We start from the raw sequence: 16,681 nt of genomic DNA on the forward strand, positions 1-16,681 counted from the left end.
CTGATGTTGGCAAAATCCACACAATCTAGAAGAACATGTCTGATAGAGAAAGGGCAATCACATGGGATACACTCAGGTGGAGGATCACCAACAAGCAAATGGCCATGTGTAAATCTAGAATGTCCAATGCGGCATCTAGTCATGACCACTTGCTCTTTGCGATTGCTCGACCCGGATTGATGAACGCCTAGATCGGGTTTTATGGAATTGAGTTTGTTGTGTTCAAGACCGTCCCATCGGTCCTGCCACATCTTTGAAATATATTTCCTTATTAAAGGTTTAAAATCGGTGTATGGCAAACTAACGTCCTTTATTATTTCATTTAATGCCTTCTTGGCAACCCTGTCTACAACTGAATTCCCTTGAATACCAACATGACTGGGTACCCAGAGAAAAACAATTTCTATATCGAATTCCCGATTGATTGATTGATTGATTGTTGTTGTTTATTGCCGTTTCGGCGACCAGGGCCATATCACGGCAAGAACATTTAATGCAAGGAAAATATTAAAAGCAAGATCAAAGTCTCTTCATAAAATAATGAAATTAAAACAAACAGTTTCCCGAAGTCGATGAATAAAATATAAAATTTGTAAGATAAGAGTGTTTTTCAGTTTGTGATTCTTAATTGCCAAAAGACAGCTCAATGAGTCAGAACAAATAATAAACTGTGACAGATTATGGGATAATGGGATCGTCAAATTTTGATTGCCACTTGAAATTGGAAGAGGTGGGTAGGGTCGGGCAATTTAGCCTTTTGTGGCGGAGTCCATCGGTTCTTACGGTAGAATACCACAGAAGGGTAATTTAACGTGAGAAGAACGTGACAATCGGCAGGTTTTCCAATACGTTGCTACACTTTGGTTTGACCCCGTGCAGGTCCGGGTGTTAAAAGAATAGGCCTGCAGCAGCGCTAAGATTGTCGTATAAGGCGATTAAATAGTGCTCAGAAACCTAGCCGGGGGCTAGGCGCTCTGCCCACAGAGCAACTGGGATGTGTGCCCCAGGTGGTGGAATGGGGTACCCCTGGCGTGTTACATGCAGGGGTTGTCAGGCTATAAAACGGTAAACCTGACCGCAAACCATAGTGGTGCACCGTGTTGGGAAAGATGCCACCTTCCTCGCACGTTAAAGAACCTTGCTGTGGTATTCGATAGGAGAAGGAACCTTTGCGCTCCGCCACAGGAGGCTAAATTGCCCGACCTTACCCATCTACCCTTTTTCCAGTGGCAATCAAAATTTGTCGACCCTATTATCCTTGTGTCCCATCTTTTTTTTTGCATTTCATGTTCATTTTATCATCCTTTCATGTTCATCGTCTGAATATAGCTGAAATATTGCTGCTCGGACGTTAAATCCCAACAAACAAACAAACAATACACTTTGGTTTGCGGTCAGATTTTCCGTATTATGGCTCACAACCCTAGAATGTCAGGGCTACCCCATACCACCATCTTGGACCCACAATTCAGTTGCACTGAGGGCACAGAGCACCCTAGCCCCCGCCAGGGTTCTGAGCACTATTTAGTTGCCTTTATGGACGAGCTTAGCGCTTCTGTGGGCCTATTCTTTTGACACTCGAACCTCCACTGGGTCCGTAAGCACCTTGCATGAACTGTTTGAAAATATCTGTGAAACAGTAGAAATCCTTTATTATTGGAGTTAAGTTACATCATTAAGCTTCCGAAGAAGGGCGACCTGAGCAACTGCCAAAAACTGGGAAGGAATCCAGCTATTTTTCTGATTCCTATGCGGTCGATCATGTATTGACCAAATTGCTATGTTACGGGTCATCATCGAGGAGTAAATAAAATGGTAATCACTCATCTACATTAACTTCGTGGACTTCAAGAAGGCCTTAGCATAGTTCACAGAAATGCACTTTGGAATGTACAAAGACACTGTGGAATCAAGATTATCCAAAGACTCTACAAGAAACCAAATGCCAAGTCACCCACAATTCAATACTCTCACCATCCTTCAACGAAAATACAAGAAATACGCCAAGGTTGTCTCCTGTTACCCCTCATTGTCTTTATAAATATGCAAGAATTTGAATTAGATATGATATACAATCATGAATTTACTTTTAGATTGCTTCTTGTCTAATTGATATCTTTTGGGGTGTTAAAATTAAGGACGAAGAATACAAGGTTATCATTCTAAACTGGCCATGCATAATTGATTGTGACGTGACTTGCTCATGCTATCGCAAGGAAAACTTTCCGACATGCACGAGTCTCAGACTTGTTCGTGCTATCATAGGGTAAGCTAATCCCGGCTTGCATGAGCCCTCGACTAATTCGTGCTCAATTATGGTTTAGAAATAAGAAGCAGCTCCTCATCATTCCTGGCTACAGACAAAGCCATGTCTTATTTAGGCTAAATAAATTTCATCCAAACCTCACCAAAAATATGGGGTGGTTGGGGGATTTAAAAAAAAAAATGTTTACTCCTTAACAGATGTTTGCAGGCCTAATCTTATCTTTTTGGTGTAAAGACATATTCTAAATCCATAGCCACATCAATTTCAGAGAAGAAACATTATTTTTTGTCACCAAAATGGAAAGATTTGTATATTATAGTGCCTAAAAAAATCCTGATTTTGTCATTTGTAGGAGCGGGAGGGGATGTAAATCCATTTATTAATTTTTTGGTCTTAACAAGAATAAAATATCTGATCATCTGAGTCTTTACTTCCATACGTCCTTCCTTGATATTCATATAATATTTTCCATTTATTGTTTATCGTAAATGCGAAAAAAAATCTGCCATATTTCTGAGAAAAACAAATATAATTCAATTGCTATTAAAAAAATACGAAGAGCAGAAGACAATATTTAGCAACATTGAAAATCCCAGGCCGCACCCTCATTATAAAAATTGTCGGTGCCTAATTGAAATATTTGTTTTGGTGGAAATCTTTGCCTTTTCTATGGTTTATGTACTCTTACTTTAGTTTTGTTTGTTTGTTTGTTGGGGTTTAACGTCCGAGCAGCAATATTTCAGCTATATTCAGACAATGAACATGAAATGGATGATAAAATGAAAATGAAATGATAAAAAAAAGGATGGGTCACAAGGATAATAGGGTCGACAAATTTTGATTGCCACTAGAAAAATGGGGGATGGGTAAGGTCGGGCAATTTAGCCTCCTGTGGCGGAGCGCAAAGGTTCCTACTCCTATCGAATACCACATCAGGGTTCTTTAACGTGCGAGGAACGTGGCATCTTTCCCAACACGGTGCACCACTATGGTTTGCGGTCAGGTTTTCCGTATTATAGCCTGACAACCCCAGCATGTAACACGCCAGGGGTATCCCATTCCACCACCTGGGGCACACATCCCAGTTGCTCTGTGGGCAGAGCGCCTAGCCCCCGGCTAGGTTTCTGAGCACTATTTAGTCGCCTTTTACGACAAGCTTAGCGCTGCTGCAGGCCTATTCTTTTAACACCCGGACCTGCACGGGGCCTCTTACTTTAGTATAACTGCATATAAATATGTCATCTTTTATTGTTTTGTTTTTGTGAAATTTAAAAGAAATATCCATATTTATATGCTCTTACCTTAGTATAACTGCATATAAATATGGATATTTCTTTTATTTCAATTGGACACCAGATTGAATTGTTGGTTGATTTTGCAGTACTCTGATAATATCAAAGGAGAGTGTAAGGATTTGTAGTCACAGCTTTAGAGATGTAAAAATTGATACATGCATTTACTGATTCAAAGATTAAAAATCTAATCTGGTGTTCACTGAATCAGAAACTAGCATTCTTATCTTCAAGTATATAAACATGGTAGTAATTTATTCAAAGATTTGATAAAAAAAACAAGCACTGATTCATTGATGTAAAAATGCTGATTCACTTATTCAAGGATGTAAAACAAAGTGTTAATTGATTTTAAGATATAAACATCACTATTAGAGATGTGAAAGTAGGCAGCCACAATTTCAAAGATTTAAAATGGAAGCCATTTATTCAGGATATAAAATTGATAGTCATTGATTAAAAACAAACGTAATGCGTTGTCTAAAGGATCATATCAACAATAAAAAGGGTTTTTATGAGCCTTTTAATTATAAGCTAAAACCACTAAAATCGTCATTGTTGACATTCAAAGGGTAATAAGCTCAATAAGGTGTTGGCAGAAACTTATGTAGAAGTGAGAGCATCAACTCAGTCCATGGATATTTTGTTTCACGTTTACCTAAGTTAATGTAAAAGAAAATATACAAATATCTGTTTAGATCCGCCACAATCATTTTTATTTGGACTATATTTGAATATCTGATAACGACACACATTATGTCAAAATTTTATCTCAAAATAAGCCACAGATATGGAAAAATTCAAATTATAACAATTTTGGACGTAATTATCTTAAACTAATGCGGCAAAAATGTCAAACTTTGTATTAAGTATTATTAAACTTATCATGTTTTATTTTAGATATAAAGGGAGGATGGCTTGCCATTTCGTTTAAAACATACTGAAAATATGGCGGCTTTCATGCTACGTTTTTTCCTGTCTTCTGCTAGTTTTGAAGGTAAGGAATTTGTCTGTTAGAAATTTTCTTCTGCTTTCTTCTGAGTATTTTGTTAGCCATTATCATTAAGGAGGTATACAAACGTTAGGGACATAACTTTTCAAATCAGGGATATATATGTTTGTATCATATTCAATTTCACCAAAGCCTTTCAAGTTTTTCTCTGAAACGGAATGAAATAAATCAAAGTCACTTCGATGCTTACATGAGATTGATGTGAAATTATGAATACAGACGTTCCAATGATTTCTAAAAGTTAAGTCAAGTATTTGTAAGAATCAGGAAAACCGGGAAAAATCAGAAATATGTACATTGTATGTCAAAACCCCACCGATCTGATAATATATATTCACTCAGGATGCTTTCGATTTTTGAAAAAAAATACCAATTTTCTGCATCACTAGCTTTCCTCCGAAATGTTTCAATACAGTGTTAGAAAAATTATTTTTTTTACGGAGTTATCTGCCCCAGAAATGGTCTTTTTCAGTGTATTCCAATGAAATTGTTACTCAATTGTGCAGCATAATATGGAAAATCACGTCTGTTTGCCTTGATTCTGATGCTGCAAATAGTCAAATTACATTATCTAAAGGATGAGTTTTTCATACCATTTTTCACCTACTGCCTGATTCTTACAGTGACTGACACTTAATTCTTTAAAGTCAACAAAAAACCTAACAAGGGTTCAAAACATTATCCAGACAGTAACACACGTAAGCAACAAAAATACGTATCATTTATTATTGTTACTTAATTTATTTATAAGAAAATTTACGCAACGAGAGAAACAATATTAAGAATAATTATTTAGATGACAAGAAAATTGTCATAAAAAAAAAAAAAAAAAAAAAAAAAAAAAAAAGCTTTTGTGTTTTAAATCTAAATATCTTTCATTTCAGTTTGTATCGGAAGGTCAATTGTATATGCATGTATCATTAGCAAGTATTTAGCACTGAGTATCTCATTTCTTTGCGTCGTCTACAGTACAACTGCTTATTTACTACGTTAATTAATCATCATCTTATGTAGACGACAAGGGGCGTAACGGTTAGCGAGAAGGAATCTATCGGCGAGGCGGTTCGTGCCGTAACGGAATGTTTGTTTGTTTGTTGGGGTTTAACGTCCGAGCAGCAATATTTCAGCTATATTCAGACTATGAACATGAAATGGATGATAAAATGAACATGAAATGAAAAAAAAGGATGGGTCACAAGGATAATAGGGTCGACAAATTTTGATTGCCACTGGAAAAAGAGGGATGGGTAAGGTCGGGCAATTTAGCCTCCCGTGGCGGAGCGCAAAGGTTCCTACTCCTATCGAATACCACAGTAGGGTTCTTTAACGTGCGAGGAACGTGGCATCCTTCCCAACACGGTGCACCACTATGGTTTGCGGTCAGGTTTTCCGTATTATAGCCTGACAACCCCAGCATGTAACACGCCAGGGGTACCCCATTCCACCACCTGGGGCACACATCCCAGTTGTTCTGTGGGCAGAGCGCCTAGCCCCCGGCTAGCGTAACGGAATGACTCCATATAAAAATATATATACATAACGTCGAATATTATACTTCAAGATTACAAAAATATTTGACCTTGTATTTATTGTTTATTTCTATTTTCTATTTGCAGTTTTACAATTATGTGACTTCGTGAAGTCACTGTGTTATTAAGCACCATTCTGTGTAAGAAACAGGCAATGGGTGGCACATCATTTTTTTCTCAATCTAGGCCTTTTGCCTTAAATATATTCTATATAACTAGAAAACAACTGAAAGCTAATTAAGTTTATCATGAAGCATTTATAACGTAGATATTTTTTGACTGCTTATATAAAGAAAAAAGAGCAGGAAAATTGTCCCGCCATTTTTTCATAGTCCATTTCTACTAAATTTGACCTGTCAATATCTTAAAAAGCAAATTTTAGATACTCTTTGATGGCTATTGCTGGAGAATTTTGGGTATAAATACTTGATTAATCCAATAAAATCTCTTTGTTTTTTTTTCTTCATGTGCCACACCCTATATATATTTTGCCTGATTCTTAGACGAAGAAGTACATAAAAGATAAAAAGGCTTATTCAAATCACGTATCTAGACAGGCCCCCTTTGCTCGCACTTGAACATGACTCAATATACTATTTGGATGGACTAACATGGACCAAGCATACCGTTTCTCCTCCCGTTGTGTCTGATTACCAAACTGCAGTTGACTACGATTGGAAGCGCAGATTTATTTACTACTCAACATTGGGAAGTGACATATACAGGTAACTTGAATACTTTTTGAACGCTCAAATTCAAATATTCATTTTAGAGGGCGTTGAGTCTGTGATACCATACCCGTTGAATAAATCAGTTTTCAGAAGCCTATTAGTTTGAGTTCTAGCCCGATACAAAAAGTCTGCGTAGTTTCGGCAAGCTCTGGCATAACGTATGAGTTATGATATGAACACTCCATACACAGGTGCTGAAGGGATGTTGCCACAGATGAAAGGAAAATTTGAATGAAAAGTCATCACGTTTGTCGTAAATTTTAGTCAATAGTTTTCCTTTACACTCGTTTTCTATGTGTAGGTCAAGATATGTGTCTGTAGATTCCTTTATCTCAAGATCTTTGTTGCAGGTGCGATGTATTAAATCCTCGAAATTAGGAGTGTTTAATTTGTTTATTTGTTGGGGTTTAACGTCCAAGCAGCAGTATTTCAGCTATATTCTGACAATGAACATGAAATGGATGATAAAATGAACATGAAATGAAAAAAAAAGGATGGGTCAGAAGGATAATAGGGTCGACAAATTTTGAATGCCACTGGAAAAAGGGGGATGGGTAAGGTCGGGCAATTTAGCCTCCTGTGGCGGAGCGCAAAGGTTCTTACTCCTATCGAATACCACAGCAGGGTTCTTTAACGTGCGAGGAACGTGGCATCTTTCTCAACACAGTGCACCACTATGGTTTGCAGTCAGTTTTTCCGTATTATAGCCTGACATCCCAAGCATGCAACACGCCAGGGTACCTCATTCCACCACCTGGGGCACACATCCCAGTTGCTCTGTGGGCAGAGCGCCTAGCCCCCGGCTAGGTTTCTGAGCACTATTTAGTCGCCTTATACGACAAGCTTAGCGCTGCTGCGGGCCTATTCTTTTAACACCCGGGCCTGCACGGGGCAGGATTGTTTAAAGATAATACATCATCTGTATAGCGGAAACTGATATTAAGGAAGCTAAATGATATTCTTTCTTTCGGATCAGATCAGTTATAAAGTAAGCCTCGTAAGAGTGAAGAAATAGGTCAGCAAGAAAAGGAGCACAATTTGTTCCCATTGGTATGCCGACCGTTTGTTGAAAAACACATCCACCACACTGGACAAATATATGGTTGATTAAAATTCCAGCATTTTGTAAACATTTTCTGTATAATTTGAAGATGATTTGGAATTATTTCTTACCAAGTATGAGGAATCTTCACCAAGATCTATATATTTGAATCTAGGTGTGCCATCTTTTTTGGAAAACCAACGATGTATGATGTTTTTTAAGTCGGGATTTTAACTGAGTATGGGGAAGAAGTATACGGTGTTGAAAAATCATGTATTATGCTATTATATTCAGATAATAGTCTTGAACTGATTGTCTCTAAAAGATCTTTCGAATTTTTCAGGATCCACATTGAATTAATACCACTACGGGAGTAACAAGTGTTGTGGTGGGACAGCAGACCCTCTTTGACAGTTGTGAGTATAGAAGTTAAAAGTTTTGAAGGAGATTTGATGGTACATTTTGCAGATCCAGTTATGAAACGTTGTTTGTATGGATTCTTGCGGAGCTTAGGAATCCAGTACATAGACTGTTTTGTTTGTTGGGGTTTAACGTCCGAGCAGCAATATTTCAGCTATATTCAGACAATGAACATGAAATGGATGACAAAATGATCATGAAATGAAAAAAAAAAAAAGGATGGGTCACAGGGACAATAGGGTCGACAAATTTTGATTGCCACTGGAAAAAGGGGGAATGGGTAAGGTCGGGCAATTTAGCCTCCTGTGGCGGAGCGCAAAGGTTCCTTCTCCTATCGAATACCACAGCAGGGTTCATTAACGTGCGAGGAACGTGGCATCTTTCCCAACACGGTGCACCACTATGGTTTGCGGTCAGGTTTTCCGTATTATAGCCTGACAACCCCAGCATGTAACACGCCAGGGGTACCCCATTCCACCACCTGGGGCACACATCTCAGTTGCTCGGTGGGCAGAGCGCCTAGCCCCCGGCTAGGTTTCTGAGCACTATTTAGTCGCCTTATACGACAAGTTTAGCGCTGCTGCAGGCCTATTCTTTTAACACCCGGACCTGCACGGGTTAATACATAGACGGTAAATCACAATCAACGTCCTTGGTAGAGAGACCAAAAGAGGATAGCACAGATTTATGGTTTTCCACAATCTCTTCTTTGGAGAGTGTGGTAGAAGTATAGGTCTTATCACTGCTATTATTTTCTACATCTACCTCTGATGATAAACATTGGATGTAAAACGTTTTGTAGAGAGTTTTGTTCGCTTCGTCTGCTGGTACGACAAGATATTTGTCATGTATTGTAGATAATGTTTTTACTGCATCAGGGTCTGTGCTAACCAATGTAGCCTTGGCACTCATTGACCTACTTAAAACTTGAATTCGTTTCAAAATTAAAGACCTCACGGCCTTTAACCACTCTGACAGAGAATCAATGTCTTGTTCTCGTTTTATTCATTTTCTTGCTTAGTCCTCGATGGCATCCATAAGAACTTTAAAGTTATAATTCCAATTTATGGAGCGTGGTTCACGGTACTTGGGACCTTCGAAAGGATATTACGCAAAGATTCGTTTTCGACGTGACTAGAAGGACCATATTTGAATGGAGAGTTTTTGTAAAACAGAAATACACAAATTAACAATAGACCCCACTCAATCCTTTGCGGACGAAATAAAAACTGAGTTAAACAAAATGTACGAAAATAACCACATTGACATTAAAACTCTCAAACCTGAAAATCCTAAACCTGGTCGATTCTACCTACTCCCCAAATTCACAAAGTTAACAACCCAAGTAGACTTATAGTCTCTGCTAACGGCCATCCAACATAGAAAATTTCGGAATTCGCGGACTTTCATCTACGCCCACATGTTGAAAAAAAGATACGACTGATTACTTACAGAAGATGCAGGCTCTGAATCCCCTTCCACCAAGGACCACTCTGGTCACGATGGACGTTACATCTCTCTATACCAACATTCTTCACCGTGATGGTATCGAGGCTTGCACCTACTGACTGTCTAGTCACTTTGCTCACAATGGGTTTGAAAAAGAACAATTTTACTTTTAATGGAGACCATTACTTACAAATACATGGCACAGCTATGGGTACCAAACTGTCTCCGTCTTATGCCAACATTTTCATGGGAATATCTGAAAAAAGAACTACTTGAATCCTTTATAGAAAAACCTCTGTCCTGGTGTAGGTTTATTGACGACGTGGATATGAAGTGGACACATGACGAAGAAGAAGTAAAGAATTTTATCGCTCGTAACAACAATCAACATCTTTCAATTAACTTCACTCACGAAACATCTGCTACTAACATCTCATTCCTCGATACCTCCAGCACCTTATCGGGGGAAGAGCTCTCCACGGACCTATACTCAAAACCAACTGACACACATCAATGTCTTATGCCTAAGAGCTGTCATCCATCTCATCTGACTAAGAGTATACCATTTAGTCAAGCTCTTAGGCTAAGACGCATTTGTTCAAATGAGGAATCCTTAAAAAAAGTCTAGGTCAACTGAAGAACAATTTAAGAAGGGGATATAGATATAAGACCATCAAAGAAGGGTTAAAAAAATCACAATATCCCAAGAAGTAGTCTGTTACAATGCAAGGCAAAGGAAAAATGTAAATCTAACATACCACATCTGCCTTAAAAAAGCCACTACACCATTCGTGAGCACTGGGCCTCTGTCGAGAGAAACTCAACATTGTCCAAAGTCTTTCCCGAACCACCTATGATTGCTTTCAGACAGCCAGACAGTTTGCGTAGTCTACTTGTGAGGCCTGCATTATCTAAGCCCAACTTGACTCCAGGCGAGAGTCGCTCCTGTGGTGACAAAATGTGTAAATGTTGCAACCAAATGCACCACTCGTTATCATTCACCAGCACAGTCACGGGGAAACGCTACAAACTATTTTGCAACGTGCACTGCAAGAGTGTTAATGTAATATATTTGCTCCACTGTCCCATCTGTGGCCTTCAATATGTTGGTGAATCTAAACAGCTTTTTCACAAGCGCTTGAACCGACACAGGAGCGACCTAACAAAAAGCCTTTACTCCCAGTCAGTCAACTCTTCAGATTACCTAATCACTGCCTCGATGATTTTAACAAAATGAAAATATTTTTAGTTTTATAGTTCAGTATTCAAGATCAACACACAACGTGTGTCTATAACACAATGTTCAAGATATTTGTTACCGTCGATAAAATTGTATACGTCACAGGTATTCACCTTTTTAGGTACTGAGTTGTGTTCACAGACCATTTACTTTCATTCACACTCAGTTTATTTAAGGCACTGAAGAAGGTCATTTGTTGACTGAAAAATTTTTTGCTCATTATATATTTTATTATAGTGTATTAACATCTTTATCGGTATCGTTGTACAATCCTTTAGACTTATATAACTTTTTTTTGTGCTGCATCGTCATGACTGGACGATAGAATAGAAATAGAAATAGAAAAGGAATAGAAATCCCATCAACGGAAATTTGGTACAGACATGTTCGATATAAATGTAAGACCAGGTTTTATAGCCTGTTTATCCTTCCGGATCCATCACAGTTAGTAATTTCTGGAATATTACAATATAGAGAGCTAAATTAAATTGCTGCCGGTCATAAGTGGTAAAATTAGTAGTCAAAATTGAAAGTTAAAATAAAAGTAACTAAATACAGATAAAATAAAGACGTCAACCATTAAAAAACCGTCAATTGTGTTAAGAAGACGAGTCAAGTTTCCGATAGAAATTATCAGATACCAGTAAAAAGTACGGAGAATATTTTTTTATGTATACCCATTATCTAAAATCAGATAAATGAGAATGCTGCAAATTATGCATTTTAGAATAAAGTTTGAAGACTTTGGTGAACCAAACAATGCAGAAATGGTATTAGAGGACGCTTCGATTCTCCATTTTACACAGTGGGCCATCGATTGGGTTCATAACAACATCTACTGGGTTGATGTTAAAAACAATGATACCCTTTTTGTGATGGATCTGGCAAGTAAACAGCGGAAGACTTTGACTGTTCTGGATTTGGGACATGTGACTCTTAGACAGGTTGTGCTGGATCCGTTCAATAAGTGAGCATGTAATATCATTATAAGGCCACACGACAACGCCGCTGCGGCATGTAATTTATCATAACATATAATACGTATTATATTCCAAATGAAACACTTAGCCACGTACAGTAAAAACACCTATGTTTAACCGAACCATTCAGTAAGACGTCGTCGTGCTGAATGAACGACTTCGACGAAAACCCACCAAAAGCCCAAAATATGTCGAAAAGGAAAATATAAGAGCTGTTAAACCGTAACGACACCCCTACTCAAATGATGCTAATAAATGGGCTAATAGAAAAAAATAATTCTAATTCAATACTTCGACCATATGAAATTATAATTTTTTATGCAGGTACATTTACTTTCTAACTGGGTCTGGTATTGACAGGATTAAAATGGATGGCACTTTTCGAGAAACAGTAATCAGATTACAATACATGGCATCATTCGTATATAACACATTTATAGCGATCGGTAAGTGTTTTTAAGAAAAATGGAAAATTGACCATGACCATTTAGTCTCGTCAAAATATTTCCTGTAATTATTAAAGTGTTTGTGTCTGATTGTTGATCATAAATGTTTTTCATCCCCCATTTTGAGTAATATATTGATAGAGGTGTCCGCAATAGCTTTTTTCCTTTCGTTACGCAAAGAAGTACCCATCTTTTATCACTTACTTCTTTTACGCCACTGATCGATTTTCAAGAAACTTTCACAGAATCTTTTGTAAAAGCGTAATTGATTGGGAAGAGTGAATAACCAATATATGATCACGAATGCTGAAAAACGCCTAGGATCTTGTTCCGCGCTCGAATTAAATCTTAATACGTTTTTGGTATGAGATGGAACATTATCATTTTCTTCATGATCAATGCTTAAGCAAATTTTGTAATGTGAATCATACTCCTGCTATGACTACACTGTGTGCATCTTATCATATTAGGACACATTTTAACACTGTATAAGTAGTGAAAGCATCAAAATACATTATATGTACAATGTAGATATTTTGTGGTTTAGAAAATTAAATAGTTGTCTTGTATATTCAACATTTAAGAAACTTTTATTTTTCTAGATTATGAAAATGATAGGATTTACTACAATGACGTGATGAATGCTGTCATTCGTTCGATCAATACTAATGGTACAGATGAGAGAGTTGCTCTTCGAAATGTGTATGATCCGAAGCATTTACAAGTTTATCAGGTACTGTTTATTTTCATTTTTTAAGTAGCTGTCTTTGTAAGAATCATGCAAAATCTTAAAAACGTGATACACCCCAAAAAAGGCTACATATTTTTATTTTTGTAATTAAGTTGTTTTATGGGTTTATATTGTGAAATGTATAATTATTCATTCATATTTGACTGCTTTTAGGAGATAATCAAAATTGAAAATCCAATAGATTCTGTTGTATTTGAGTGTCATTTACAGAGTTATCTCCCTCAAATTTGAAATCTACAGTACATTCTATATATATTTTTATCACCTATGAACATGGGTTATATGAAAAACCACGTTACGTTCTGTTTACTATGACATGTTAAACAAAATATCAAAAATAAAAATATGCAGGCTTTTCAACCATGAATCACATTTTGCATGATTCTTATGTGGAGTACTACATATTAGTTGTTTGTTGTGTGTTGGGGTTTAACGTCCGAGCAGCAATATTTCAGCTATATTCAGACGATGAACATAAAATTGATGATAAAATGAACATGAAATGATGATGAAACGAAAAAGGGATGGGACACAAGGACAATGGGGTCGACAGATTTTGATTGTCACTGGAAATAGGGAGAGATGGGTAGGGTCGGGCAATTTAGCCTCCTGTGGCGGAGACCCATGGTTCCTACTCCGAGAGAATACCACATAAGGGTTCTTTAACGTGCGAGGAACGTGGCATATGTCCTAACACGGTGCACCACTATGATTTGCGATCAGGTTTTCCGTATTATAGCCTGACAACCCCAGCATGTAACACACCAGGGGTACCCCATTCCAGTTGCTTTTTGGGCACAGCAACCTAGCCCCCGACTAAGGTTCTGAGCACTATTTAGTCGCCTTTTACGACAAGCTTACCGCTGCTGCAGGCCTATTCTTTTAACACCCGGACCTGCACGGGGCACTACATATTAGAATTAAATTAGAATTTTTTGACCAGGTGGGTATTTTATCGTTCTGGTATTAAATGGTCTTTATCAGTGGCTAATGAAGAAGGATGGCTGCAGGAGATAAAATCCTACTTTCAATATAATAAATATTAGGCAATAGGAGTAAACGATAGAATGGGACCCCAAAACTACACCACCCTTTTTATAAATATATAAATTCGTCCAGTTGGTTTTTTATACTAACTTATTTTTTTATGTTAGTACTGTTAAGTTTTTATAACAAAACTACATCGGTATTTCAATAAATCTTTACATAACACAAAAATAACATATAATTCATATTAGAAAATATTATTATTAAACAATATACCTTAAAAACAGTAGAGGATTCACAAAAAGTCATAAGTGTGAAATCGGAAATAAAAAAGGATATAATCCAGATACATAGACCAGACAGAAAACTGTATCATAAAGAACTTAAAATAACCATAATAATACGTACAAAGCAACAAAAGTAAATGAACAACTCCACTAAAAAATGGAAGCATGGACAAGGTGCACCGGTAGGGTAAGCGTTCTCTGCTTTTCGTAAATATACGTAAATAATAAAATAATTCCAAGATGTTTATATCTATATTTTAAGGTTAAGTACTGTAACTTCATTTAAGATTTTATACATGTAAATGAATTAACAAATTATTAAGTAAATCAAATAGCACATTAATAAGTAAATCAATTTAAACATGATAAATGCAAATGAAGACTAAGAGACAACAATCAGCCAAAAACATGTGTACAGGACACTCCCTTTTACAGTAAATTATTAATTCAAATTTAAAAAAAAAGTTTTATTTAAAATCTAAGATTGATGATAAGAAATCCAAAATTATTGTCCTTTCTTTGTTGCAGCGTGGACATTGCAAAATATGAATATGTACTTTTGTTTACTGTTTATATTCCCGACTTGCGGACCAACATTTTGTCAACATGTATCTCCCTTTGGAGCAGGTGTCTATTCGGAACACGTAAGGTTTTCCATCCGATATCGACGATACTTCAGAAAATCTCGAAAGTCAAAAGGGACTTTCTCGTTCTACTGACCCTGCAATAAATTTTCCTTACCCGGGATACAAATGAAAATCATCCTTATGTAACCTACCAACAAAATGAAACACCCTGTAAATTTTAGAAACACCGTTGTGTTTGTCTGCTGAAGATTCCATTTTCATTCGGGTTACTTCTTTTTTTTCTGCACCCGAATCCGAACATCGATTAGAGAGACTTCGAAATTATACCTGCTCTTACAGGAGGTAACTCTGCAAAAACAGGATAAAATATGGCTGCATCCCGAGCTCCGCAAGTAGGGAATAATACCATAATGAGTGTTCGTTAAGGTGTAATGATAATGCATGATAATACATCAAAGCGAAGAGGACACTGTGAATGTCTGTCTGTTTTAGGGAAACCTTTACTTCCTTAAAGGGCACGGAATAGATATGTTATACAAGTTAGACCCAGAAACGAACACTCTGAATGAAATAGAAACAAATGAAGATATGGTGCTGTCCTTGCAGGACTACAAAATATTCCACCCTTTTGCACAGAAAGAAGGTGATTGATTATTATTTGAAAATAAATCGTTCATTTTATTTTTAAGTTTGAATTGCATGCTCTTTTAATACATGTATTTTTTTCCTTTTCAAACCGCTCACATATTTTCTACATTTGTTTCTTGTGGTAACAACCATAACCAGGCCACATGCACTTTTGAAACCAAACGCTCGATTCAATTCTTGGCATTTGTTTTACCTTTTCCAAAAAGACAAAAATGAATAAATTGAAACGTTTTTAAAGGAAAATGTATAATTGATCATATTTATGTTTGTAATTAATTGCTGTGTTTAAATAAAAACAAAACAAAAAAAAACAAAAACAAAAACAAAAACAAAACAAAAAAAACCCCCAAATAAACCACAGTACCTTCACTTGAACACATGTATACATAAATTTCATCTCACAAAGACAAGCAAGGTTAAGCCTGTGTTCATTATTGACCAAAATATGCTGAAAAAGACAAACACCTTTACAGTCGTCTTTCAATTTTATTGTGTTATAATGCAAATACTGACGGTACTTTTTTCAGATATAACCTCCAAAGTGTGTCTACATTTGCAAATTATTGCTTTGTTGTTTTATTATCTTGCAGGAAAAGATCCATGTGGTTCCAACAACGGCGGATGTTCTCATCTTTGTTTGCCAAAGTCTCATTTGAAATTTACCTGTGAATGTCCAGACAACATGATGAAACAAATCAATATATGTTTTGAACCTTGAAACACTTTCATAATGAATCTGTCGGTTACCTTTCTTTAAGAATTTTTAAAACTATATTTATTTATTAGTTTGTTTTCGCCATTATCGCCCTTTTGATTCAGAAAGTAGATAAGATATATTTTGCAAATCACTTTGAACACCATTCGGAATATAAGGAAACAGTCAAAATATTTTGCGATTGAAGCTCCTTTCTCATGACGAACATTTTCATACGTGAGCAAATTAGTAAAAAAAAGTAAAATTTTGTAACCCATATTCTTTGGTATCTAGGAGTTTTAGTATTGATATTTTTTACA

At 36.6% G+C, this 16,681-nt stretch overlaps 1 protein-coding gene across 2 annotated transcripts; it reads left to right on the forward strand.

The window, feature by feature from the left end:
• The first annotated feature begins 4,421 nt into the window (after positions 1–4,421).
• On the forward strand, positions 4,422–16,441 carry LOC148613642 (low-density lipoprotein receptor-like). 2 transcript variants are annotated; one of them, XM_088587090.1, is made up of 7 exons: positions 4,422–4,555; positions 6,653–6,824; positions 11,709–11,948; positions 12,286–12,407; positions 13,010–13,140; positions 15,512–15,662; positions 16,258–16,441. In XM_088587090.1, exons 1-7 carry the CDS (start codon positions 4,507–4,509, stop codon positions 16,383–16,385), a joined length of 993 nt encoding a protein of 330 aa, XP_088443216.1. In that variant the 5' UTR covers positions 4,422–4,506; the 3' UTR covers positions 16,386–16,441. The 2 variants fall into 2 exon arrangements, with proteins under 2 accessions (XP_088443216.1, XP_088443217.1); XM_088587091.1 differs by lacking the exon at positions 11,709–11,948.
• The last annotated feature ends 240 nt before the right edge of the window (positions 16,442–16,681 follow it).

The sequence above is a fragment of the Perna viridis genome, chromosome 6 (assembly GCF_037379345.1).
Source record: "Perna viridis isolate PV_CMFRI_1.1 ecotype Kerala chromosome 6, ASM3737934v1, whole genome shotgun sequence".
In the NCBI taxonomy this organism is placed as follows: Eukaryota; Metazoa; Mollusca; class Bivalvia; order Mytilida; family Mytilidae; genus Perna; species Perna viridis.

Coding starts and splice junctions, on each gene's coding strand:
- LOC148613642 (XM_088587090.1), top strand. CDS start 4,507: ATGGCGGCTTTCATGCTACGTTTTTTCCTGTCTTCTGCTAGTTTTGAA. Junction 11,949..12,285: donor GTGCTGGATCCGTTCAATAA/GTGAGCATGTAA, acceptor TTTTTTATGCAG/GTACATTTACTTTCTAACTG. Junction 15,663..16,257: donor CCCTTTTGCACAGAAAGAAG/GTGATTGATTAT, acceptor ATTATCTTGCAG/GAAAAGATCCATGTGGTTCC.